This window comes from Bos mutus, chromosome 13 (assembly GCF_027580195.1).
Source record: "Bos mutus isolate GX-2022 chromosome 13, NWIPB_WYAK_1.1, whole genome shotgun sequence".
NCBI lineage: Eukaryota > Metazoa > Chordata > Mammalia > Artiodactyla > Bovidae > Bos > Bos mutus.
Window position 1 is genome coordinate 48,851,698 of NC_091629.1, and position 25,047 is coordinate 48,876,744.

The 25,047-nt window shown below is 51.9% G+C and overlaps 1 protein-coding gene across 1 annotated transcript in view; it reads left to right on the plus strand.

The window, feature by feature from the left end:
• The window catches only part of MMP24 (matrix metallopeptidase 24), a 28,157-nt gene extending 3,507 nt beyond the window's left edge, over positions 1 to 24,650 (plus strand). Inside the window, exons 2-8 of the mRNA XM_005900422.2 lie at positions 1,494 to 1,610; positions 3,779 to 4,083; positions 14,269 to 14,430; positions 16,476 to 16,690; positions 19,378 to 19,516; positions 20,909 to 21,175; positions 23,229 to 24,650. Coding sequence (XP_005900484.2) covers positions 1,494 to 1,610; positions 3,779 to 4,083; positions 14,269 to 14,430; positions 16,476 to 16,690; positions 19,378 to 19,516; positions 20,909 to 21,175; positions 23,229 to 23,566 — 1,543 coding nt within the window. The 3' untranslated portion in view covers positions 23,567 to 24,650. The remainder of the gene's footprint in view (positions 1 to 1,493; positions 1,611 to 3,778; positions 4,084 to 14,268; positions 14,431 to 16,475; positions 16,691 to 19,377; positions 19,517 to 20,908; positions 21,176 to 23,228) is intronic.
• Positions 24,651 to 25,047: the final 397 nt, after the last annotated feature.

Here is a 25,047-nt window from a genome sequence, read left to right on the forward strand (position 1 = left end):
ACATCTCCAAAGAGGTCCCAGGCTCACTGTTCCCTAAGGCAACTTAACTGATAACAGTCATCAGGATTTACTTAGCTCCTAGCACAAGGCTAGCTTCTAAGGACAGGATGATGAATATGACTCATTCCTGTCCTCAGAAAATTTACTATTTATTCGAGGCAATAAACTAATAGATTTCAAATCACAGTACAATGTAGTTAAGTGCTGTGGATAACTACACTCTAAGTTCTACAGTTGTTCAGCCACTTTTTGAACATCTGGAGTCATATAAAATTTACTGTTTTCCAAGCTGTGCCTTTTTGCCATGGGCTAGTTCTCATTCATTCATTCAACCATCACCCTTGAACACCTCCTAAGTCAGGCACTGTGATGGCAGTGGGAATACAGGCAAGGTTCCCGCCCTCATGGACCTTAGAATCAGGTAAGAGAGACAGAGGATAAACAACAAGCTAATATAAGATGTCATTTCAGGCAGTGATAAAGGCCATGAAGCAAAATCAAGCTGGGTAAACAGTTAGAGGTGGGATAGTGGGGGGAGGCTATTATTTTAGATAAGGTGGCAGGGAAGCCCTCTTGGAAGGGGTGACATTTGAGTGGAGACCTTCATAAAGTAAGGGAACAAACCGTGTGAAGAAGAGCATGGCAAGCAGAGGACACAGCACATGCAAACACCCTGAATTGGAACGACCTTAGGATGCTCAAGGCACAGCAGGGAGGCCCCTGGAGCTGGAGCAGAGTGGACGTGAGGAAGGGGATAAGGTGCCTGGTAGAGGGGTGATCGCAGATCATGTGGGGGCTGTGGGCCAAGGCGAGGAGTTTGTTTTGATTGCTTTTAAATATGTAATTACTTGACTGCTCTGAGTCTTAGCTGCGGCACTCGGGATCTTTAATCTCCATTGCGGCATGCAGGACCTTTACTTGCTACGTGTGAACTTTGTAGTATGTGCGATCTAGTTCCCAGACCAGGGACCAAACCTGGGAGCGTGGAGTCTTAACCACTGGACCCCCTGGGAAGTCCCAAGGTGAGGAATTTTGATTTTATTCCAGGTGATTGGTAGTTTTAAAGCAGAGAGTGATGTGATCTGATTTCACATACAGAGCACGTCCACAGGCACTCCCTCCTTGAAGGCTCCGCACAAGCTAAGACCAGGGAGAACTGTAATTCTCGCATTGCCAATGAGGAGGCTGAGGCTCACATTGATTCAGTCACTGGCCTGGACTCGTGCGATTAGTGGCAGATTTGGAACTAGCAAGCCCGTGTCTTCTGACTCCGAGTCTGTCACGCAGCAGTGCTTCTTCGTATTCAGTTAGGAATGAATGAACAGACGAACAATCGATGGTGTTCCTGTTGGGGACCCCATCAGAGCCAGGGGCCCAGAGTTTAGGTTGTGTGCACGTTGCCATTCAGCTTGGGACCAGGGATGCTGCAGTGCCTTCCTAGAGTGTCCAGTGGCCACAGCGTCTATGTGGATGTGTGTCCTCTCTCTGCCCAGGTGGATGAAGAAACCCCGGTGTGGTGTCCCAGATCACCCACACTTGAGCCGAAGGCGGAGACACAAGCGCTACGCCCTGACGGGACAGAAATGGAGGCAGAAACACATCACCTACAGGTGCCTCGCCGCCCCCTCCTCCCTGGCATCGGCTCCACCCTCTCTCAGTCATTTCCTGGCCTGAGTTTCTGAAGTTCACACTCTCGGAGGGTCTGTGATCAGGGCCTGGCTCTAAGAGCCTATGACTTTGTCTTTCTTGTAGCATCCAGTGATTGCAGGGTCTCCAACTTCAGGTTTGTTTGGTCCTTTAGGGGCTGATGAATTATGTTCTGTTTAGATTCCTAGCATTTTCAGTTACGGAAAGTGGGATATGACTTGTCTGATAACTTTCACCTGGGCTAAAGAACCGTGGCTGAACTCATCCTCCCTACCACCGCTTGCCAAACCCCACTCCCTCTCATCTGGATCCCTTCCCCACTTGGCCTGATTGATGGACTTCAGCTGAGATTCCCAGCATAGAGTTCCAGTTGTTTCTTAAGGACTGTAAAGAGCTGGGGGCTGAACTGCAACAGCGTTATCCCTTTTGGGGAAACCACGGGCAAAGCAGGAGCAGGCTCCAGGTCAGACCAGTGACCACAGGCAGGGATGCTGGAGCCCATCACAGGCGATGCAGACATCTGGATTCAGATGGGGTGGATCCAGGGCCAGGCATAGTACAGGCTTGGCTGCGCCCTGGTTGCCACCTCTCAAGTCTCTGATTCCATCTCAGGTGGATCCCCTGGGTTCAGGAGTAGGATCTAAGACAGAGATCTTCAGAGTTGAGCTAAGGGTTCTCCTGGGGCTTCTCTAGTGGGTCAAACAGTAAAGAATCTGCCGGCACTTCAGGAGACCCAGGTTTGATCCCTGGGTCAGGAGGATCCCCTGAAGAAGGGAATGGCTACCCACTCCAGTACCCTTTCCTGGAGAATTCCATGGACAGAGGAGCCTGGTGGGCTACAGTCCATAGCATCACAAAGAGTCAGACAGGACTGAGTGACTAACACTTACTAACTTACAAGGGCTCTCCTGTTCACAAGCTGTAGAGGCCAGAACAGAATTTTTCAGAAATCTGACAAGAGAAGGAAACTTAAGAAGAATCTGGGTTAGAAACCGGATGGACTATTAGAGTCCTCCAGAAGAGGCAGAGTAGATGAAGAGAAAGAACTGGCTCCTAACTGAGCTCTGACCTTACCTTATATCCTGCAACCTCTCTGGGCTTCAGTTTCCTTATCTGTAGAATGAGTGAATAGTCCTTGCCCCAGGTGTTCATGGGACAGAGCAACCAGAAGTGGTGATGCTCCATCAGGGAGAACCATGCAATATGGATACAGTAACCCCACATAACTGATTCAATCAGATACCACCCTATACTAGCTTCTGGGTAGACAAATAGTAGTAGTTGGGGCCAAAGACTTAAAAAACGTTTTCAATTGCAGTATAATTGCTTTACAATGTTGTGTTAGTTTCTGCTGTACAGCAACGTGAATCAGCTATAGGTATACATATCTGGGCTTCCCAGGTGGCTCATTGGGTAAAGAATCGCCTGCAATGCAGGAGACATAAACAGAAACAGTTTCAATCCCCGGGTCGGGAAGACCCCCTGGAAGAAGGCATGGCAACCCACTCCAGTATTCTTGCTTGGAGAATCCCATGGACAGAGGAGCCTGGCAGGCTACAGACCATAGGGTCACAAAGAGTTGGATACAGCTGAAACAACTTGAGCACACACACATATATCCCCTCCCTCTTCAGCCTCCCTCATCACACCCCTCTAGGTCAACACAGAGCTCCGAACTGAGCTGCCTGTGCTATATAGCAGGTTCCCACTAGCTATGGTAGTGTATGTACATCAGTGCTATTCTCTCAGTTTATCCCACCCTCTCCTTCCCCCACCCCCTTTCAAAGAAAGGGATGTTCCACTAAACTCTCTACAGTGTAAGAGTTTTTATAACATTTATAAATGTACATATTTTATGTATTGGGAGAAAAACTTAAAAATTAGGAAATGCCATGCACCAACTTGATTTTTTCCTACAAATTCAACATAATCTTTTTCAGAGATCAAATACAAAAACACCGAGTAAAAGGCAGGGCGAGGACCCAGAGCCTTGTCTACCCAGCCTCTTCCTCAATCCCTGGGCTACCTCAGCAGAATTCTAGGCCCACACAGCTTCTCATGTTCCTTTTAGCTCTGCTAGTCTCTAATTTCCTGTCTGTTCCTCCCTGTGGTTTCTCCCCTCTCTCACCAGCATTCACAACTACACCCCAAAGGTGGGTGAGCTAGACACTCGGAAAGCTATTCGCCAGGCTTTCGATGTGTGGCAGAAGGTGACCCCGCTGACCTTTGAAGAGGTGCCATACCACGAGATCAAAAGTGACCGGAAGGAGGCGGACATCATGATCTTCTTTGCCTCTGGTTTCCATGGCGACAGCTCCCCATTTGATGGAGAAGGGGGATTCCTGGCTCACGCCTATTTCCCTGGTCCAGGGATTGGTGGAGACACTCACTTTGACTCAGACGAGCCGTGGACGTTAGGAAATGCCAACCATGATGGTAAGGTCATGAGGGGACCGGGGATTGCTTGGCTGTCAGGAAAAGAAACCCTAAGGAGGAGCTTGGAGGATTCCATAGTTGAGTTACCTGGTTTCCAGAGATTCTTGTCAAACAGCTGAGAACCTAAGAGGGTGGGAACTGCGGTCAACACTCGATCCACTGGAGCAGGGAGATGAGTCAGATCACTTGGTTCATGGTCTAACTGAATGGAGTCGGGAGGAAGTGTAGGCCATGACTAAGAAGATAAAGGAATGGATCAGAGACTGGAGGAAAAGGTTAAATGGGGATTAAAGCTGAACGTGGTAGGCTGCGGCCTGACTGATGAAGACTTCAAAGGCCACGCTGTGGGAAGACAGGACCGAGTCACCCTTACGTCGACCTCACAGGTGAATAACAGGCCCTGTAATTACTCTAGCATCTTCTGTGTAGGAGCAATAACAAGACTCCTCAGGTTGCAAGAGTTCCTCGTCAGTATTCACTTGTCAGTCTCTTGCTTAGTAAGTAGGCAAGTGTACATCATTATGCCCATTTTAAAGATGAGTTTGAGGCTCATATGGCATAGCTAGTAGGCGGCATTGCAGGGACTCAACTAAAGCTCAACCACCTGGCCACGTGACCTGGGTGAGTCGTTCACCCTCAGTCTCCTCATTTATCAAATGAGAGTCTGGATTAGGTGACCTCTTCTGACTCTAATAGAACGTGACGCATGTGTTTGAACATTTAAAAAAGACACTGCCAAGGAGACTTCCCTGGCAGTCTAGTGGTTAACAGGGGCACAGGTTCGATCTCTGGTCAGGGAACCAGGATCCCACATGCCACACGGCGTGGCCAATTAAATAAATAAATACAAATTTTTTAAATGTAAATAATAAAAATATAAAAAAGACACAGTCTCTGCCCTCTGGAAGTCCAGAGTGGAGTGGGAAAGACAGATGTATACAGAAGTCACCCTGTCACAAGGCGGACTATACTGAAGGACGTAGCAGAAGTACCAAGAAAATCAGGAGGAATCTAGAGGGAAGAGGGACAGAGGATTTGATTTGATTCTATTTTAGATTATAATAGGTTAGAATCAGGATGTTACTATTCTAAGGTCTATGTCAAATATTTTCCACATACTATATAATATGTATATGTTATTATTATTATCCCCATTTTACAGATAGATAAACTGAGGTGTAGAGAAACAGTAAGTAAGCTACTAAGGGCCCACAGTTGCTGAATGGGGAAATAAGGCTTCAAACCGGGTGTGTCGACTCCAGCTTAGCCACCATGCTGTTTCCATGGCTCTCCCACTGTAGGGCACACCAGAATCACCTAGAAACTTTTTTTTATGAATTCTGATTCCAGGCTGCAGGCCCCTGACCTCTTGCCATTCTGATTCTCTGGTTCTGGGGTCAGGAATTTGCACGTGAGAATTTGCATATGGTCTCATAAATTCCCCAAGGGCTTCTGAGGTAGGCATTCAAGGAGCACCATCTTAATCTGCAGTCTCCCTAACTTGCCTGATCATAAGAATCAACTGGGGGTTCTTATTATAAATGTGGATTCCCAGGCCCTTTCCCTGGAGATTCCGATTCTTAAATTTGGGAATCCTTAGTGATTTCTTTGTCCTTGGTGATGCTTCAGGCTGAGAGCAGCCTTTAAATGCCTATTTCCTCAGAGGCTGTGTCTGCTGCAGACCACCTCCTTGAAAGCTTTTCATATCGTTGCATAGATCAGGGACCCGGACTTGGCCTGCGTGTCAGAGGGTGATCCACAGGGTGGCCTGGCCAGCGCTATGAAGCCGCTCGTTCTTCCCTGGCCCCTCCCCTCTTGTTCAGTCCTCTTCCCATCCAGCTCCATCCCCTCTGTCCAGGCATTCCTTCCCTTGTGTCCTCAATGTGTTTCCCGGCTTTCCAAACACCTATTCTTTATCTCCTTCTTATTCTTGGATCAGTGTCAACCAGTCAGCGGTCTGCGCTCGCTGATAAAGTGTGAAGAGAGGAGAACTAACAGTTTTGCCTGCCCATTGTGTGCCAGGCACTGCTAGCTGATAACGGTCAGAGCCCTGAGAGAGATAAATGAATGATTAAAGACACTCTTCCTCGGCCCTGCCCTTCCCAGCTCTGGGTGGACACTTCTACAATGCTCCTTGCTGGTGGAGACCTTGGGCCAGTCCCCAAATCCAGAGAACTTCCGGGGGTGCGTGTGGGAGGAGTGGATGGGCACCATCCTGACACCCTCTTGTCGGTCCCACCCCACTGGCACCCACAGCCAACAATTCGGACAGAAATTCCAAGACAGCTCATGTCTTCTTTGGATGGGAGTCAAGACTTTGCTCTGGAAAACCAGGCATGAATTATACAGAGGCAGTTCATAACCCCGGTAATAGACTGCTAGAAACCAGAATGCAGCCATTGCCTAAGGACAGCCTTTGGAAGGAGACGAAAGGAACCAGGATTGATTGAGCACCTGCGTGTTATCTCGTTTAATTTCTGCATAAACTCAATGAGGGCACTGAGGGCAGCTTCCTGGGAATTTTTTGTTTGGTGGCTTTCTTCTCTATTCTAAATTTCTGTTAGGAAAAATTTCACGCTCACAAAGTAGGAAGAATGATAACAGGAGCCCCCAGGCACCAATCAGCCTAATCCGGCAGTTATCAACATTACATCAGTACTGATTCATCTACCTTCCCCCTACCTTGATTTTTTTTTAATATATATTTTAAAGAAAATTTTAAATACAGTGTCATTGTATCTGTAAATACTCTAGTACTGGACTGGCCAAAAATTTCACTTGGATTTTTCTGTAAGATGTTATGGAAAAACCCATTTGAACTTTTTAGTCAACCCAATACATACCCCTAACAGATTTTTTTTCCTTCTTGCTAAAAGACATTTCTTTCTACAGTAGGTCCTCGTTGATTACCTGTTTTAAATATAACACCATGTACATGTCAATCCCAAACTTCCGGTCTATCCCTCTTCCCACTCTACCCCACTGGCAACCATAAGTTCATTCTCTAAGTTCTAAAAGTAAAAAAAAAAAAAGTGAAAGTGTTAATCACTCCATCGTGTCCAACTCTGTGACCCCATGGACCGTAGCCCGCCAGGCTCCTCCGTCCATGGCATTTCCCAGGCAACAATACTGGAGTGGGTTGCCATTCGCTTCTCCAGGGGATCTTCCCCACCCAGGGATAGAACCTGGGTCTCCTGCATTGCAAGTGGATTCTTTACCATCTGAGCCACCAGGGAACCCCCTGAGTTCTAAGAGACTATTTTTAACACGACCACAAAATTATGATCAAGCCCAACAACATTAATAATAATTTCTTAAAATCCAATACCAAAAATAAAATTAAAAAAAATCCAATACCCAAAAATAAAATTTAAAAAAATCCAATACCCAATCTGTTCATTTTCTCGAATCACCTAAAAATGGCTTTTACAGTTGTTTACTTGCATCAGGATCCAAACAGCATCCACACATCATTCATGGTTGACATGTCTCTTAAGACACTTTCTATTACCAGTCACCTCGATTTTCTCGTCCCTGTACCTGTTGAAGAAACTGGGTCATTTGTCCTGAGTATAGGTGTTAGACTCAACTAGATTCAGGTTCACTTTTTTTTATATATAATTGTTTCTTTTTTATTGGAGTATAGTTGATTTACACTGTTGTGTTAGTTTCAAGTTTTCAGCAATGTGAACCAGTTATACGTATATTCACTCTGTTTTAGATTCTTGTCCCATATAGGCCATTACAGAGAATTGAGTAGAGTTCCCTGTGCTATATGGTCCTCATTAGTTATCTATTTTATATATAGTAGTGTGTACATGTCAATCCCAATCTCCCCACTCTTACCCCTTGGTAACTGTAAGTTTATTTTCTACATCTGTATCTCTATTTCTGTTTTGCAGATAAATTCATTTGTACCTATATATTTTTTTGTGTGTGTGTGTAATAAAGTTTTATTAAAGTATAAAGGAGATAGAGAAAGCTTCTGACATAGGCATCAGAAGGGGGTAGAAAGAGTACCCGCTTGCTAGTGTTAATAATGAGGTTATATACTCTCCAGTGAATCCAAAGAATGTCTGGAGGTTGTAAAGACCTCATCAGACCTACTCCCATAATTTAATAAAGTTTTATTAAAGTATAAAGGAGATAGAGAAAGCTTCTGATATAGGCATCAGAAGGGGGTAGAAAGAGTACCCTGTACCTATATTTTGAAGATTCTACATATAAGCAATATCATGATACTTGTCTTTCTCTGACTTAGGTGCACTCTTACCATATCTCTCTTCCCTGTCTATCCTGAATATCAATAATTAGATGTTTAAAAAACAAAACAAAACAAAAACCCTGCCTGCCAATACAACAGAGGTGGTTTCGATTCCTGAGTTGGGAAGATCCCCTGAAGGAGGGCAGGGCAAGCCACTCCAGTATTCTTGCCTGGAGAATCCCATGGACAGAGGAGCCTGGCGGGCTATAGTCCATGGGGTCATGCAGATTCAGACACGAAGTGTCTTAGCAGGTACACACAATAATCAGATCAACAGGCCTGGCTGGATTGACTCTTCCGGAGAGAATGCTCCCCACGTGGCACTGGTCCTCCCTGTTGCATCACATTTGGGAAGCACGTGTGATGCAGGCTGTCCCACTCCGAGTGACATGAAGGCTGAATGGTTGGTACAGGTGTGTCAGCCTGACCCAACCATTATAAAATTCACCCAGGGGACTTTATTTTTAAAAGGTTGCCTAAGCCCTAACTGCTCAGTTGTGTCTGACTCTTTGCCATCCCATGGAATTCTCCAGGCCAGAATACTGGAGTGGGTAGCCTTTCCCTTCTCCAGGGGATCTTCCCAACCCAGGGATTGAACCAGGGTCTCCCGCGTTGCAGGCGGATTCTTTACCAGCTGAGCTTGCTCCTTGGAAGAAAAATTATGACCAACCTAGACAGCATATTTAAAAGCAGAGACATTACTTTGCCAACAAAGGTCGGTCTAGTCAAAGCTATGGTTTTTCCAGTAGTCATGGATGGATGTGAGAGTTGGACTATAAAGAAAGCTCAGCGTTGAAGAATTGATGCTTTTGAACTGTGGTGTTAGAAAAGACTCTTGAGAGTCCCTTGAACAGCAAGCAAATCCAACCAGTCCATCCTAAAGGAAATCAGTCCTGAATATTCATTGGAAGGACTGATGCTGAACCTGAAACTCCGATACTTTGGCCACCTGATGCAAAGAACTAACTCATTGGAAAAGACCCTTATGCTGGGAATGATTGAAGGAGGGAGGAGAAGGGGACAACAGAGGATGAGACGGTTGGATGGCATCATGGACTCAATGGACATGAGCTTGAATAAGCTCCAGGAGTTGGTGATGGACAGGGAAGCCTGGCGTGCTGCAGTCCATGGGGTCGCAAAGAGTCGGACACAACTGAGAGACTGAACTGAGCTGAACTGAAGCCCTAACCACAAACTTCTTAATCCGAATCTCCTTCACATGTGCATTTAGAAGGTGCTCCTGGAGAACCACTCCTGAAATGTGTGCTGCTGCTGCTAAGTCGCTTCAGTCGTGTCCGACTCTGTGCGACCCCATAGACTGCAGCCCACCAGGCTTCCCCGTCCCTGGGATTCTCCAGGCAAGAACACTGGAGTGGGTTGCCATTTCCTTCTCCAATGCATGAAAGTGAAAAGTGAAAGTGAAGTCGCTCAGTCGTGTCCGAGACCCCATGGACTGCAGCCCACCAGGCTCCTCTGTCCATGGGATTTTCCAGGCAAGAGTACTGGATTGGGGTGCCATTGCCTTCTCCACCTGAAATGTGTAGATGATTCTAATTCCCCACCTCTTCAGAGTCTGTGTGAAAGGCAATCTGGCCCACCACACCTTTAAGCTAAGTTCGGGGAGTCTCCCAGGCACCCCATGTCTTCATCTCTTTCCAATGGATCAAGCAGTGAAGTCAGCAGAGGAGACTGGGAGGGAGCCCAGCCCTGGGGAAGGTGACAAGACCGGAAGAGTCACAGGGCCAGCCCTTCACAGTTACTGTAGAGACCGCTCCTCACCCCGGGAACTAGACTGGCAGGGCTGTAAGGAAAGGATCGTTCTGAGTGGTTAAGTTCACACAGGCAGTGGCAGAAGACTAGAGCAGAAAGCCAACAAACCAAAAATTCCCAGGAGGGGAACTTCCCTGGTGGTCAAGTGGCTAAGAGTCCACGCTCCCAATGCAGGTTCGATCCCTGGCTGGGGAACTAGATCCCACGTGCCACAACTAAGCAACTAAGATCTGGCATAGCCAAACAAAATAAGCATATTTTTTAAAAAATTCCCAGGAGGCTGAACTTACGCCCTCACTGAGTTTCTGTGGAAATTAAATGAGATAACACACAGGTGCTCAATCAATCTTGGTCCCTTTTGTCTCCTTCCAAAGGTTGTCCTCATGCAGTGGCTGCATTCCTGTTTCTAGCAGTCTATTGCTGGGGTTATGAGCTGCATCTGGAAAGTTTATGCTTGGTTTTCCAGAGCAAAGTTCTGACTCTTGTCCAAAGAAAACATGAGCTGTCTCACAACCAGGACTCTGAATTTGTAACAGTCGCCCCAGTTGGTTCTGCTGCAGGTCATCCAAAGACTGCATCTGGAAAAATACCGATCATTTAGCATGCGTCTGTCCTAGCCGCTGTCACCTTACCTTGCCAAGAACAGAGCTTTCCCTCAAGGAGCTCACAGTCCTGGGGCAGAAGAGAATGCACTCCTGGCTGTGATGGAGGGTGGAAAGAGGTCAGGGCCATCAAGATGGTACAGGTAAACTGCTGGGAGAGTGTAGAGAAGGAAGCACTTGCTGCCAGTTGGGGAAATCAAGGAAGGTTTCCTGGAGGATGTGGCTGAACACTGAAGGAGTATGGTTGTTCCAGGTGGAGGGGACAGCACTGGCAGAAGAATAGAGGCGAAAGGAAATGCTGTCCCATTCTGGAGTTCTTGCCATGTGGCGATGGTGGTAAAGAACCCATCTGCCAATACAAGAGACGTAAGAGATGCGGGGTTCCATCTATGGGTCGGGAAGATCCCCTGGAGGAGGGCATGGCAGGCAACCCACTCCAGTATTCTTGCCTGGAAAATCCCACGGACAGAGGAGCCTGGCAGGCTATGGTCCATAGGGTCCCAAAGAGTAGGACACGACTGAAGCAACTTAGCACATACCATTTTGGGGGGTGCAGGAGTCAGTGAGATGGGACTGACCAAAGATGGAGGTGCTAAGAAAAGGGAAGGAAGCTGAGATCAGGTATACTGGAATGGCCGAGTAGACTGCTGGGTGCTTGCTAGGAGGCCCAAAGGACCTGAGCGCCCAGCTCAAGGGAACTCTCCCTGTTGAAGAGACATCGCTGCTCAACGTGACCCTGATAATTAACCGCGATAGTTCCGTGCCTGGAGGTGGTGTGAGCATTTGTGTATACCTTGCCACTTTAATCTTCACCCCATTTTTATGATGAAGTACCATTAGTCCCCTTGTTCTACAGATGAAGAGATTTAAAATGTCACACTGCTAGGACAGGGCAGAGCCAGGATTCCTGGCAGTCTGCCCCCCAGGGACACCACTTCTGACCACGCCACTTCTCTGCCCCTTGCTCTCTTGGATGGTGAAGGCCCTAGCCGCCTCCTGCTCATTAAGCACGGGGGTCTTCTCCATCCCTCTGCTTTTCCCCTCACAAGCTCCAGGAGTTCTCCTCCCCTCTTCTCTCTCCTTCCATCTCCCCAAGTGTCCCCCGACACTGAACAGGTCTCTCGGGTTTCTGTGGAGTAGTATGCCAGCTCCCCAGCTCTCCCCTGCCATTTTGGTCCCTGGAGCAAATCCACAGGCCCCTTTCCTTCAAGACTTCCTCCTTTTCTCTGCCGAGACCCGGCACAGAGGCTCATAAGGTAATAGACACAGGACCAAGGGTTAGAGGCTGGCCAGGTGCTCAGGCTCTGCTCCCTGGTTGCTAGCTGAGGACACCCTCCCACCCCCACCCACCGAGGAAGAGCCCGGTCAAGAGACCGAGGCCCGAACAGCTTGTCCCAGGTCGTGGAACAGGCCAGGATTAGAGCCAGGACTGGACCCCAGGAAGCAGAGCTGCCTCCCGCTGGCGCTAGCAGCCGCCTTTGTTTGGGATGGAGCTCAGAGATGAGCTCACCCTTCCCTGCTGCCAGAGGGGCCAGGACCTGAGGAAGCAACTGGGGGCGGCCTGGCCTCCTCATGCCAGCTTGCCCTGCCCCAGCAGAAGGCCAGCCCCAGGCTCTTGGCCAACCTTGCCCTGATCTCACCCATCCCCCTTCGCTGAAGGCACCGGTGGCATCAGCAGCACGGCAGGCAGGCACGTGTGCCCCAGAGGGCTCTTCTTTCTCCCCAAGACCTTACCCAGGAGGGCCAGTCGCAATCCCTGGCCTCCTCTGGCCCTCGGGGGGCCCTCAGCCAGTGGGTGTAGGGCAAGTTGACCACTGACACTGGGGCCGGAGTGGGTGCAAGGAGTCCTGAGCACCTCCTGGGCTCCTAGCAGCCTCCCCTGCACTTCAAGGTGGCAGGAACGGGCTGTGACATGCCTTGAAAGTGAAAGGGTTAGTCGCTCAGCAGTGTCCACCCCTTTGCGACCCCGGGCACTGTAGCCCACCAGGCTCCTCTGTCCATGGGATCTCCCAGGCAAGAATACTGGAGTGGGTTGCCATTCCCTCCTCCAGGGGAATCTTCCAAAGCCAGGGATCGAACCCACGTCTCCGACATTGCAGGCAGATTCTTTACCATCTGTTAGGGCTGGGCAATAGAGGCAGGGCTCAAGGGACATTCAACTGCCAGAGGTCGAGGCCAGCAGGAGTCTGTAACTGGACATATATGAGTCAGAACTGTTGATATGCCAGCCTGCTCAACTTCCTGCCCCTTGGATTTCTTTCCCAAAGCCAGGGCAACTTCATCCTCGAAAAATCAGGCCCTGCCCAGTCCCAGGCTTGATCAAGACACTCAGGGGAGTTGACTTTAAGAGGATCTGGTTTCTGGAACCCCAATGGCTTCATGCTTCATTTCTGGTCAATGGGCTTGTTCCGGGGACCAAGCTTCTGCCTTTTGAATGGTAACAACTGTTGTCACGTGTCTTTTCCTATCCAATCCTCTCACAGCCCTTCCGGGTAGATATGATCTCCCCATTGTACAGATGAGGACACTGAGATTCAGGAGGTAGACCTTCTGGGCAAGTTCACAAAGCTGGGGGTGGGGCGGCAGGTAGAGCTGGAAATGAACAAGTCCTGTCCTGTTCTGGGGCCCAGCTCATGACCACTCTGCTGTGTTGCTGCCTCAGCTTCACACTGGGGATCCCACATCCCACTTTCAGCACATGGACCTTGTTGTTTGCACAGGCAACTGAGTCCCTGCGTTGATCTTGACCTCAGGACTGAGAGCGGCTGTGTGACCCAAGCCCCGCCTACCCCGGGTCTCTGAAGATGACGGCCAGCCTGCCGTCCCAAGGACTCCCCTCTGCCCGTCCGCTCCCTCCTCCTGGCACAGGCCCTTTCTTACTTCCAGACAGACCCCTCTGATCTCCCCGCCTCTGGTCTAATCAGGCGTGATTACATCATGCCGCCACCCCCACTCCTGCTCAAACCCCCCGCGGACCAAGAAGCCAATCCGAATTCCTGCGCGGGCATCACAAGCCCTGCCCGCCAGCCGGCTGACCTCATCTCCCTCTGGCCCTCCCCTCCTGCTTTGTTCCAGGGCCAAGTAGAATGAAACTGCTTGTCCCTGGACCTTGTTTACAGGCGTTCCCTCTGCCAGGAAGGCCGCCCCCACCCCTCTTCCTCTCCTTCCCACTGAATCCATTCTCCTGACTAACTTCTTATCTTTACAGGCTTACCTGAAGCTTCACCTCTGTGAAGCTCTCCCTTGAACATCTTCCTTCCAAGTGTCAGTAACTTCTCCCTCCTCCCCAGAATCCTCACCTGACCCCTGGAGACAGCTATTGAAGCACCTGGAACACTAATTTCACTTATTTTCTTTTCTCTGCCCCTACCCCTGCCACTGTATGGAAAGTTCTGGAAGGCGGGGACATGTCTTGATTTCTCTGTATGGCCCAGTGTCTGGCACAGGGCCTGAGACAAAGTTTATGCTGGGTGTTGCTGAAGTAATGGGTTGACTGCCTCTGACACCTAAGTGGGCACCCTGGGCACCTCCCCATCTCGCCCTCTGCAGGGAATGACCTCTTCCTGGTGGCTGTGCATGAGCTGGGCCACGCGCTGGGCCTCGAGCACTCCAACGACCCCAGTGCCATCATGGCGCCCTTCTACCAGTACATGGAGACGCACAACTTCAAGCTGCCTCAGGACGATCTCCAGGGCATCCAGAAGATCTACGGTGTGTGGAGGGGAGAGGGGCCACCCTTCTCCCCTCGAGGCTGGGCTGTCACTGCCTGGGCGGAGGGGGAGGCTGGGGAGCACTGCGGTCTCTGACCACTGTCTGACCGTTAGAGACCTGTGGTGTCTTTGCTTAACCAGAGAGGGCAAGGCTCCCCACCTCCCTCCCTGAACACTTGGGACACCTAGGGGAGGGTCCAAGCTGCCACTGGGAGGGACAAAAGTGACGAGCGGGCCACCCATTCCCCCTCCTCCACTTACCTTCCCTCCACGCATCTCCCCTTACCTTCTGCAGTTCCCTTTCAAGGGGTCCCACCTCAAGCCAAGAGATTCACACGTACACTCAAGAAATGGTGGTGCAACAGGATGAGTATTATCACCAGAGCTTTTTGCTTAAACAAGAAAAAAAGAAACTAGGCTGATACCTGGATGAGATTTGAGGGGCCTGCTACCATGCCCCCCTCCATGCTCTGTTCACACTGGTGCAGGAAGTTCTTGTTCTTGTCCAGGCGGTTGAGACAGAAAGACCCGTTTATGAGAGCAGATGCATGTCCATATAGTACGACCCCCACAGATCCCAGGATGTGAGGTGTGGAAGGAGGGCTCCGTCTGGGGCCCTGAGGACCTCACAGAGGAGGTGGCCTCACCCAAAGCCTGGAGGATGGGTAGGATCTCCATAGGTGAAGCCGTGGAGGACTGGACAGGTGGTGGGGACTGCAAGGTGTTTTGAAAATAAAATGGACTGTATTTGCTGAGAGTAGACATGGGGGTAAGGGGATGGATTATGCCAAGGTTTCTGGGTTTTATAATCACAGAGCAATGGGACTGACTCCTATCACTCAGAGATCTGGGCTGGGATATTGATTTGGGATCCTTGGTGTTCAATATGGTAGCCACTAGCCACATGTGGCTATTTAAATTCGTATTAATTAGAATTAAATAAAATTAAAATTTCAGTTCCTCTGCCACGCTAATAGTCAGTCATTTCAAGTGCTCAACAGCCTCACGTGGCTAGAGGCTGCTATACAAGACAGTGCAGATACAGAACATTTATGTCATCACAGAACGTCCCATGGGACGGCTCTAACATCAAGGGTCTTTACAGCCGTGAACCTAGAAGAGATCACAGAGGGCAGTGATTCTCAACTTGGCCTCCCATTGGAATCATCTTGGGACTTGAATTTTAAAAAATACTGTTACTCAGGCTTCGCCCCCAGAGATTGGATATTAACTGGTCTGGGGTGCCTTCTGAACATCAGGGTTTTCAAAGTTTTCCAGGTAATCCTAATCCTTGCAGCCCAAGTTGAGAAGCACCTAGGGACCAAAACAGAGAGATGAGAAGAGGGCCCACGGCTGTGCTGACCCGTAGAGCAGAGTGGACGAGGAAAGGCTGCCAGCAAAGGAGGCAAAGCCGGGACAGTCCATGGAGGCAGAAGGAAAACCAAGAGAGTGCAGGGTTCTGGAAGAGAAGAGTGTTTTAAGGAAAGCGTTTCTGTGATCTTGCTGGTCTGGCCTCAGACCAGCAACTTTGGCCTCACCTGAGAGCTTGAAGAAATGCAGAATGGCAGGCCCCCCCCACCCAGATACTCTTGAATCCCAACCTGCATTTTTATCAAGACTCCTGGATGATTCATATGGATATCAAAGTTTGAGTCAAGTAACTGTCGGATTTGGCAACATGGAGGTCATGGGTGATCTTGACAGGAGTTTCCATGGGTCATGGAGCAGAGGCCGTACTGGAGCAGGGGGAAGAAAGAGGAGAGCAGGTGGGGAGGGAAGGGGACACTGAGGGACACCTGCTCTCTCGTAAGAGCAGAGAAGAAAGAGAAGATCTCAGCTTTGGGGGTGGGAAGATGAGCGTTCCCATTTAATGGCCGTTTTCATCTATTTTCTGAAAGATTGGGGCAGTAAACAGAGGGGAGAGGGGACAGGATAGGAGGCGGAAGTGTGACAGGCTTGTCTCACACTGCCTGGCGACGCGGAGGCAACAGCAGTGGGGCACAGGGAACGGCTGCCCCCACCCTAAGGCGCAGCCCCTCTCTCCAGGACCCCCGGCCGAGCCCCTGGAGCCCACCAGGCCCCTCCCCACGCTGCCGGTGCGCAGGATCCACTCACCGTCAGAAAGGAAGCACGAGCGCCAGCCCAGGCCCCCGCGGCCACCCCTCGGGGACCGGCCAGCCACACCGGGCGCCAAACCCAACATCTGTGACGGCAACTTCAACACGGTGGCCCTCTTCCGGGGCGAGATGTTTGTGTTTAAGGTAGGACCTCAGTGCTCCCCTCCCACCCCTTCCCCCATGGGTGGGAGAGAGCGGCTGCTCTGGGATTAGGCCTTCTGGGGGGGCCCAGATGGATGGGAGCAAGTCCCGCAGCCAGGACACTGAGTCTCTTGCTGGCGCTGCTGGGTCAGTGGACTGTTTTCAAGAGGGAAGGGGGAAGATGGGTGAGTCTGCCCCTTCCCAGGGATCAACGCTGGGGAAAAAGTGTTGGAGTCTGGCCTCTGTTCTGTGACTGAGCAAGTCACGTCCATTGTCTGGATCTTGGTTTCTCCCCCTGAGAGCTGGGGGAGTCACTTGCTCTAACGAACAGTGTGTGCAGATCCCACGAGTCATGCCTGTGACGACAGCAGCTTGGAGAAGGGGCTGGTGCAACCATGGCTGAGTCTGTCTCTGGTCCTGGCAGGGCCGAGAGGATGGTTCTGAGGTGCCCCTGACAGAAAGCTGGCCAGGTCACGTCCCTTGTCCTGCTCGGGTCTCTCTAGCCATGGGCTGACAGGGTGGTGGCCTGCTCCTGTGTTGCAGTTGGGTTGTCAGGGAAGCCAACTCTGGGACAGTGTTTGGGATGCAGGATTTTTTTTTTAAAGATTATTTTGATGTGGACCATTTAAAAGTCTTTGTTGGATTTGTTACAATATTGCTTCTGTTATGTTTTGGCCTTTTGGCCCCAAGGCACATGGGCTCCTATTTCCCCAGCCAGGGATCGAACCTGTGCCCTCTACATTGCAAGGCAAAGTCTTAACCACTTCTGCTAGGGTAGTCCTGTGATGCAGGATTTTGACTAAGACGCACCTTTGGGACCCACATCTGTGGGAAGGAGGAGAGGGACGCCTGGCAGGGCAAGAGGAGAAGACATTAATAAGTAGCAACTAGGCCCACTAAAGGGACTTCCCTGGTGGCTCAGATGGTAAAGAATCTGCCTGCAATGCAGTACACTCGAGTTTGATCCCTGGGTCGGGACAATCCCCCTGGAGAAGGAAATGGCAACCCACTTCAGTATTCTTGCCTGGAGAATCCCATGGACAGAGGAGCCTGGTGGGCTTTAGTCCATGGGATCGCAGAGACTATTGAGAAACAAACAATACTAATAGGCCCACCGCAGACCTGGCCACCCCCGCAGAGAGCTCTGGGACTAGAACGGCCCATCAGAGTCGTCCCACTTGGGCCCCAAATGGCTGGAACTTTATTCAGTCCCTGGACAAAGGAGGCCATGACCTTGGGGGAGTTGTCTGGAGCTGAGGCCATCCCCAGGGAGGCTAACAGGTGAAAACTGCCTGCTGACCACACTCCCAGCCCCCAGGACGAGAACCCCTCCACTGACGGGGGTCTGGGCAGCGTGTCTCCAGCACACTGGGGGATTGTGGAGGGCTGCCCCACCCCACGCCCCTTGTGGATTCTCCCCAGCAAGCTTTGAGCTCTGACCAAGAATCAGGCAACAGAGGTCCACCCCAGTCCTGCTCTGACTGTGAGGCTCAAAGGAAGTTACTAGGCCTTCCTTAAGACTCTATCTCAGATCTACTTAACAGGAGTTGTGAAAGTCAAAATAAGGTTTAAAAAGCTGGGTGTGAAAGTGCTTTGTAAAACACCTAAAAAAAGCAAATCTTCTCTAGCTTTTGAACCATCTTTTATGTATCATGTTCGTTTTTCTGTACCCTTGGATCCTCGAGCTGAATGAGTCCTAAGCAAGTCTGGGTTTTATCATTCCCATTGACACATAAGAAAACTGAGGCCCTGGGAAGTCACAGGCCTCGCCCAGAGTGCCTACCAACCAGGACTGCAGTGGGACAAGGCACCAGTGTGCGGAGGAGGGCTTTTTTCCACACTTGGCCTGTTGAGCTACCATGTAATCAACACCAGCTATGTGCCCTGTACTGTTCTAAGCGCTTCACCTATAATCTCTCATTTTCCCTTCATTATTACCTGGCTCATGAATGGCAAAGAATCTGCCTGCAACACGGGAGACCTGAGTTTGACCCCTGGGTTGGGAAGATCCCCTGGAGGAGGGCATGGCAACCCACTCCAGTATTTTTGCCTAGAGAATCCCATGGACAGAGGAGCCTGGTGGGCTACAGTCCACGGGGTCGCAAAGAGTCGGACACAACTGATGGACTAAGCCCAGCACAGTGCAGGTGAGGCTCTTCAAGTACTGAGCCCCAGGTCATGCACCTGTAAGAGGATGAATTCACAGCCAGGGCTTGGGGGAATTTCCACAGCTTGCTTCCCATGGTCCTTGCCCTGCTTGCCAGCTGGAGCCAGCCATGAGGCGGGCACTCTGCCCGGCATCAATGAGCGCCCCCTGCTGCCCAGCCTCGGGAAGGGCCCCTCTGGTGTCAGTAACTCTCCTCTGCCCTCCTGTGGTCAACCCAGGCACTGCACCATCCTTTCCAGCTCCTCCACGCTGCCTCCTTTTTCCCCCTAGGCCTGTCCGTCAGGTCTGTCTTGCGACCCCCTGGGCAACAAGAGCCATTGGATGCCTTATTGAAGAGAGGTGATGAGCATCCTGGCTTCAGCATTGGGCTCCGAAATTTAGATGCAGTAAATGGACAGACTTCATGGAGGCTTGCAAGGGGGGCGACCAGGGGAAGTTGTTGGGTTGTTGGGGCCCGAGTCCCAGGGCTGAGATCACTGGATTCAAAGGCTATGCCTCTTTCTTTCCTCATCGTAACCCCCAGGATCGCTGGTTCTGGCGCCTGCGCAATAACCGGGTGCAGGAGGGCTACCCCATGCAGATCGAGCAGTTCTGGAAGGGCCTGCCTGCCCGCATAGACGCAGCCTATGAAAGGGCGGATGGAAGATTTGTCTTCTTCAAAGGTAACATGGTCTGTGCAGAGGGGTGGGACAGTTCCCTTCCCTTTTCGGGACGCCCTTTCTCTACCTTTGAAGAGGCAAGACAGGTCTGAGGGGCTGCGGGGGGTGAGGGTGGATTTCCTGCAAGAGCCTTTCTAGCCCTAACACTGACATCGGACAGGACGGACCCCTGTCAGGGAGTGACCGTTGAGGGTTTCTATGTGCCAGAGTTGGTGGGGTGACAAGCCTCACCCACACAGGGTAGAGGATGGTGGACAACTGAAGGGCATCCATGCTCCACAGAAGACCACCGCATGAGCTCTATAACAGCCTGGAGGGAGGGGGGCGCACAGGCTGGAGAGGTAAGGGAATGCGGGAGGGGAGCTAGTTGTCCGGCTCACCCAGCTTGTGCTGGGTTGTTTCACTTCGGTTATCTTGACTTGGCCAGGCCTCAGAAGGATAAGATACAGATAGTGAGAAGCGAGGGAAGCATTCCAAGGGAAAGGAAGAGCATGGCCAAGGGAGTAGTTCAAGTCCTTTAGAAAACCCACAGGATGGCCATGGAGTGCCACGTGAGAGCCATGCCTGGAAAGGTAGTTTAGGGGAGAGTCCTGAGAGCCCTGGTTGCCCACCCAGACTGTGGTCTCGATCCATTAGGTCAGTGCTGGCATTCACTCTTCGTCTGTGAGCAGCAGAGAGCCAGAGGGCAGGTGGCAGTCAGGGCAGAGGTGAGAGGCCATTTCTGGAGTTGAGGATGTTGCTGGAGTTGAGGAGGGCGATGTCTCTAAGGCTTGTGCCGGGAGGAGCAGTGAGGTCAGGAGATGGAAAAGTCCTTGCAAGAGGCTGAGTGCTGAGAGGAGGAGGAAAGAGGACCAAGGATGCCACCTTCTTGGGGACGCTGCAGGGCAGAGAGGTGGTGAGGGAGCCCTCACAGTGCAGATGAGGAACTCTGGAAGCAGACCTGGAAATTCCCAGAGGTCGGTGGGCAATCAGGGTCTCGGGCCTGGGGCCAGGTCCACTGGGAGAGCGGCCATGGGCCACAGCCTCAGAGCTGGGTGTCACTGGTGGAAGTACTTGTGTGTGTGTAAAGCCAGGAGAGACTGAGGTCACCCAGAAAGGAGCAAGGAGCGAGTCACATGAAACGAAAAGAGGGTGGGGCACAGAGGCGGGGCAGCGTGAGGCAAGCTGCCCAGGACCTGACACTAGATTCTGGCTTCTTGCCCTGTAAGCTCTGCCTGGGCCTAGGGGCCCCAGCCTCCCCCGCCACAGGGATCAAGCTGGCCTAGGGCTGTTTCCCCTTGACACTGGCTTCATGAATGACTTTGGTCCCAATAGATGATGGGCAAGTGGATCTAACCACAATCTCCGGCATTGAATGACTGAGGAAAGCTAATCCTGGGCTCCTCTTGGCCACAGGTGACAAGTACTGGGTGTTTAAGGAGGTGACGGTGGAGCCTGGGTACCCCCACAGCCTGGGAGAGCTGGGCAGCTGTCTGCCCCGAGAAGGCATTGACACAGCTCTGCGCTGGGAACCTGTGGGCAAGACCTACTTTTTCAAAGGCGAGCGGTACTGGCGCTACAGCGAGGAGCGGCGGGCCACGGACCCTGGCTACCCCAAGCCCATCACCGTGTGGAAGGGCATCCCCCAGGCTCCCCAAGGGGCATTCATCAGCAAGGAAGGATGTACGTAAGAGCCCGGCCCGGTTTGGGGGGATCTGGTTTAGTGTAGGTCTCGTCGGGGCCCGCCCGTGGGAGGCGTACTCTCATGGTATCCAGGTTTGAGAAATACCACCTGGTGACAAAGACAACTGCCTCATATCGACCCACAGTCACAGTCACTTAATCTTAACAGCTGCCAAGTCAGTTTCTCATCTGTGGGCATCATTCACAACTGAGAGGCTTTCATAGACTGACTTCATTCCCTCAGGCAGCATTTCTCAAGCAGAGGTCCTCAGGAGTACTCTAGGAGTGCTTTGAGTTATCAGATCTGAAATGATGGATGTGGTGATCCAAAGGGCTTTTTCACAGGGCTTGAAGATAACAGAGAGAAGCTTTTTTTTTTTTTTTTTTTTTTTAACGTATGAGATATTTTCTAAGCTTCTCCTGGGTGGCAGGCTGACTCAGAGCCTCTCTCCCCACTAGACTAGAAGCTTATCAAGAAGAAGGACTGAGGGAATGCCATGGTAGTCCAGTGGCTAGGGCTCTGTACTTCAATGCTGAGGGCCTGGGTTCAATCCCTGGTTGGGGTACTCAGACCCCCACAAGCTGTACAGCACAACCAAAAAGAAGAGGGGCTGGGACTTGCCAGATGCCGAGCACGTATCCATGAATGTTTGTTGAATTCATCTCCATCGATCTGGTCAAAAGCAGACTCTGGAGCCAACCTGGCTGGTTTCATATCCCACCCCCACTACTCAATATGAGTTTGGGCATAGCACTTAAGTCTCTTCATCTATAAAATGGGGATAATAATGGCCCCTACTTCACAGAGCTTTGTGAGGATGAACATAAATTACGTAGAGCAGTTGGCCTGTGCCACGTAAGTTTCAGCTGTTATCATTATCGTCATCCTATTTAGGATGTTTTAGTTTTTATGGAATGACAGGCATTCATTCACTCCACAGTAACTACTGAGAGCCAGGTTGTGTGGGAGGGCTGGAGATGGAGCTTGGAATGAGATGTGCATCGCATCTCTGGCTCCCAGCCTAGAGGCAAATAGACAAGTACGGTGGCAACAAAGGCAGTAAGGGAAGGCACTTGGGAGAGAGCATTTGAGCAGAGGGCCCTGTGAGAGGGGGTTGTCAGGAAGGGCTCTCCAAGGAGACGTCTCTGGTAAGAAAGCCAGGGGCTAACAGGGGAGCTGCTATTTGGTGGCTCTCCTGTGTCACTGATGCTTTACACACGTGGCCTTACTCTTTGGGGGAGCCTCAGAGACAGGTGACATCAGGAACCTTAGCCAATGAAAGTCCCAGCCAGGGTGAGGAGCCGGCCAATGGGAGAACGTGAGTTGCTCTCCATCAGGACTGGCTTGGGCAATACGGCTGCTGCAGGGAGCCTTGTGGTGGCTGCCAAGCCCTGCTGCCTCTTTGCCTTCCATCCCGTCCCCCAGCAGGGTCCCAGCGACCCTGCAATCTGTGTTGTGAAGTCATGTGTGCCAAGCCCCCAAAAAGGCATGGTAATTACCAAGAGGTGGTGTCCACTGTCGACAAGAGAATTCTGGCTCCTTGTCTCCCTTGGCTCAGGCAGGAGTGGGTGCAGCCCTGGAGCTAGCTGTGGAGGCAGTGCTGTACAAGCTCTGAGTAGGGGGTTGCATCTGACCCATGTTGGGGTGGGGGGCAAGAGGGGGTATTGGCATAGTACAACAGGGCTGAGAAGGGTCCTTGTCTAGGAAACACTAAATGAACTCACCAGTTCTACCTAAAGCCCCTCAGTGGCTTCCCAGCACCTCTGAGATGACAGGGTGGGCTGGTCTGGGTCTGGGTGCCTCTGCAGCTGGGCAGGTCATACTCCCTGACCAGCCACACCCTCTGCGGGGTGTGCCGGGCACTCCAGGTATTCCAGCACGCTGTCCCCACCGCCGCATGCGCCCACCCCCACCTTCAGAGCTGCTCGTGGGCTCCTCTCGAGTGGGAGGCGCCCCCTCCTCCACACTGCCACAGCCTCTTGCCTCTTCCTGCTGGCCCAGAGCAGGTGCAGGGAGTGTCTGGGATGGTGATGCTGGGCCGTGTTTCTGCAGATTACACGTACTTCTATAAGGGCCGGGACTACTGGAAGTTTGACAACCAGAAGCTGAGCGTGGAGCCAGGCTACCCGCGCAACATCCTGCGGGACTGGATGGGCTGCAACCAGAAGGAGGCGGAGCGGCGCAAGGAGCGGAGGCTACCCCAGGACGACGTGGACATCATGGTGACCATCAACGACGTGCCAGGCTCTGTCAACGCGGTGGCCGTGGTTATACCCTGCATCCTGTCCCTCTGCATCCTGGTGCTGGTCTACACCATCTTCCAGTTCAAGAACAAGGCGGGCCCTCAGCCTGTCACCTACTATAAGCGGCCGGTCCAGGAGTGGGTGTGAGCAGCCCAGAGCCCTCTTTGTCCACTCAGTCTGGCCGGCCAGGCCCTTCCTCACCAGGGTCTGAGGGGCAGCTCTGGCCACTGCCCACCGGGGCCAGCAGGGCCCTAGGCCAGGGGTCATGTAGCTGAAGTGGTGGTGCATTGGCCTGGGCTGAGCATGGGGCAGGGAGTCATGGTGGCTGTGCCCCAGGGTGGGTGACTGGTGCCCAGCTGCCAGCCTTCTGTCCTGGGTAACTGCTCCCTACTCCAGGGAACAGGCCAGGCCCTGTCAGGAGGCAGGGCCCATGCCAGGAGGCGGCCCTGTGGTCACTGCGCCCCGTGGTGTCCATGAGGCACCACGGTGCTGAACCTGGCTGGACCCAGCACCTTCTGTGGGAAGCCAGCACAGCTCTTGGCCCCATCTGGGAGATGCCACCAGTCCTGGCCCCCTTTGCCAACACCTGCTGGTCAGATGTCCCCCCACCCCACTCCCACTGTCCTCCACGGCTACAGGACCCCTGCTGCCGACACGGTGGGCAGCAAGCCTGGGTTTCCCCTGCTGCCATAGCAGACCCCTCAGGAAACCTGCTCCACACGTCAGGGTCTCCTCTGAGACCCGGAATTTAGGGTCACATGCTGCAGGCAGGGCTGTGGCCCAGCTGGGTCTGACAAGGACCCAGCTGTCACGTCGTGAATATTTCAGTGTCCTGTCACTATTGTTTAAAGTCCCATTTTGCAAAGGCTGCTTGAGGCTTTAGGTGAATTAGCGGTGACTGTCTTGGCAAGGCCAGCCCTCCCCCCAGCGATAAGGACCAAGGTGCTGTTAAGGCCACTCCAGTGCCCCAACACCCCAGGAGCCGGGCCCTGATAATGAGGCTACAGGGTGGGAGCAGGAGCTGACCCTCTCTGGAGGCTGATTTAAGTTTGTAGCTGTCCTCTACTCTTCCGTTTCTCTCACCATCCCCCAAGTCCCTGCCCTGCTCCACCCTGTCGCCTGTGGCCTGAGAGCTCAGCCTGATTCAGTGAGACAGAAATGACTCCAGGCCAACACTCTCATGACCCTGGGGGAAGGGGCCCAGGGCAGTCTTCTGAAATGCTCAGAGCCCGCACCCCTAGGTGCCCTGAGACCAACTCAATTTCTCAGCCCAGAAGCAGTGTTTATACCATGAGCTTGGCCCCTGCTAACCCAGCTCTCTGGGCCCACCACCCTGCACTGCTCTTTGGAAAAGGGCACCCATAACTGGTAACAGGCCCAAGCCTAGGGGCCCGCCCTTCACTGTCTCTGGCAGGAATTCTTAGGGCTCGGTTTGCCTCACATCAACCCAGGAAGAGGCAGACCTGCTTGTTGCTAAGGAGCCAGAGGCAGTACCAATGGGCTCAATGATGTCCATGGGCTCTCTGCCAAATCCAAGAGGAGATGTCAGTCTTTGGGGGTGCTGGCAGGGCCTCTGAGCCTGCACGGGCCTTGCCCTACCCTGTGGCCTCTGAGCTTTGGGTCTGCTT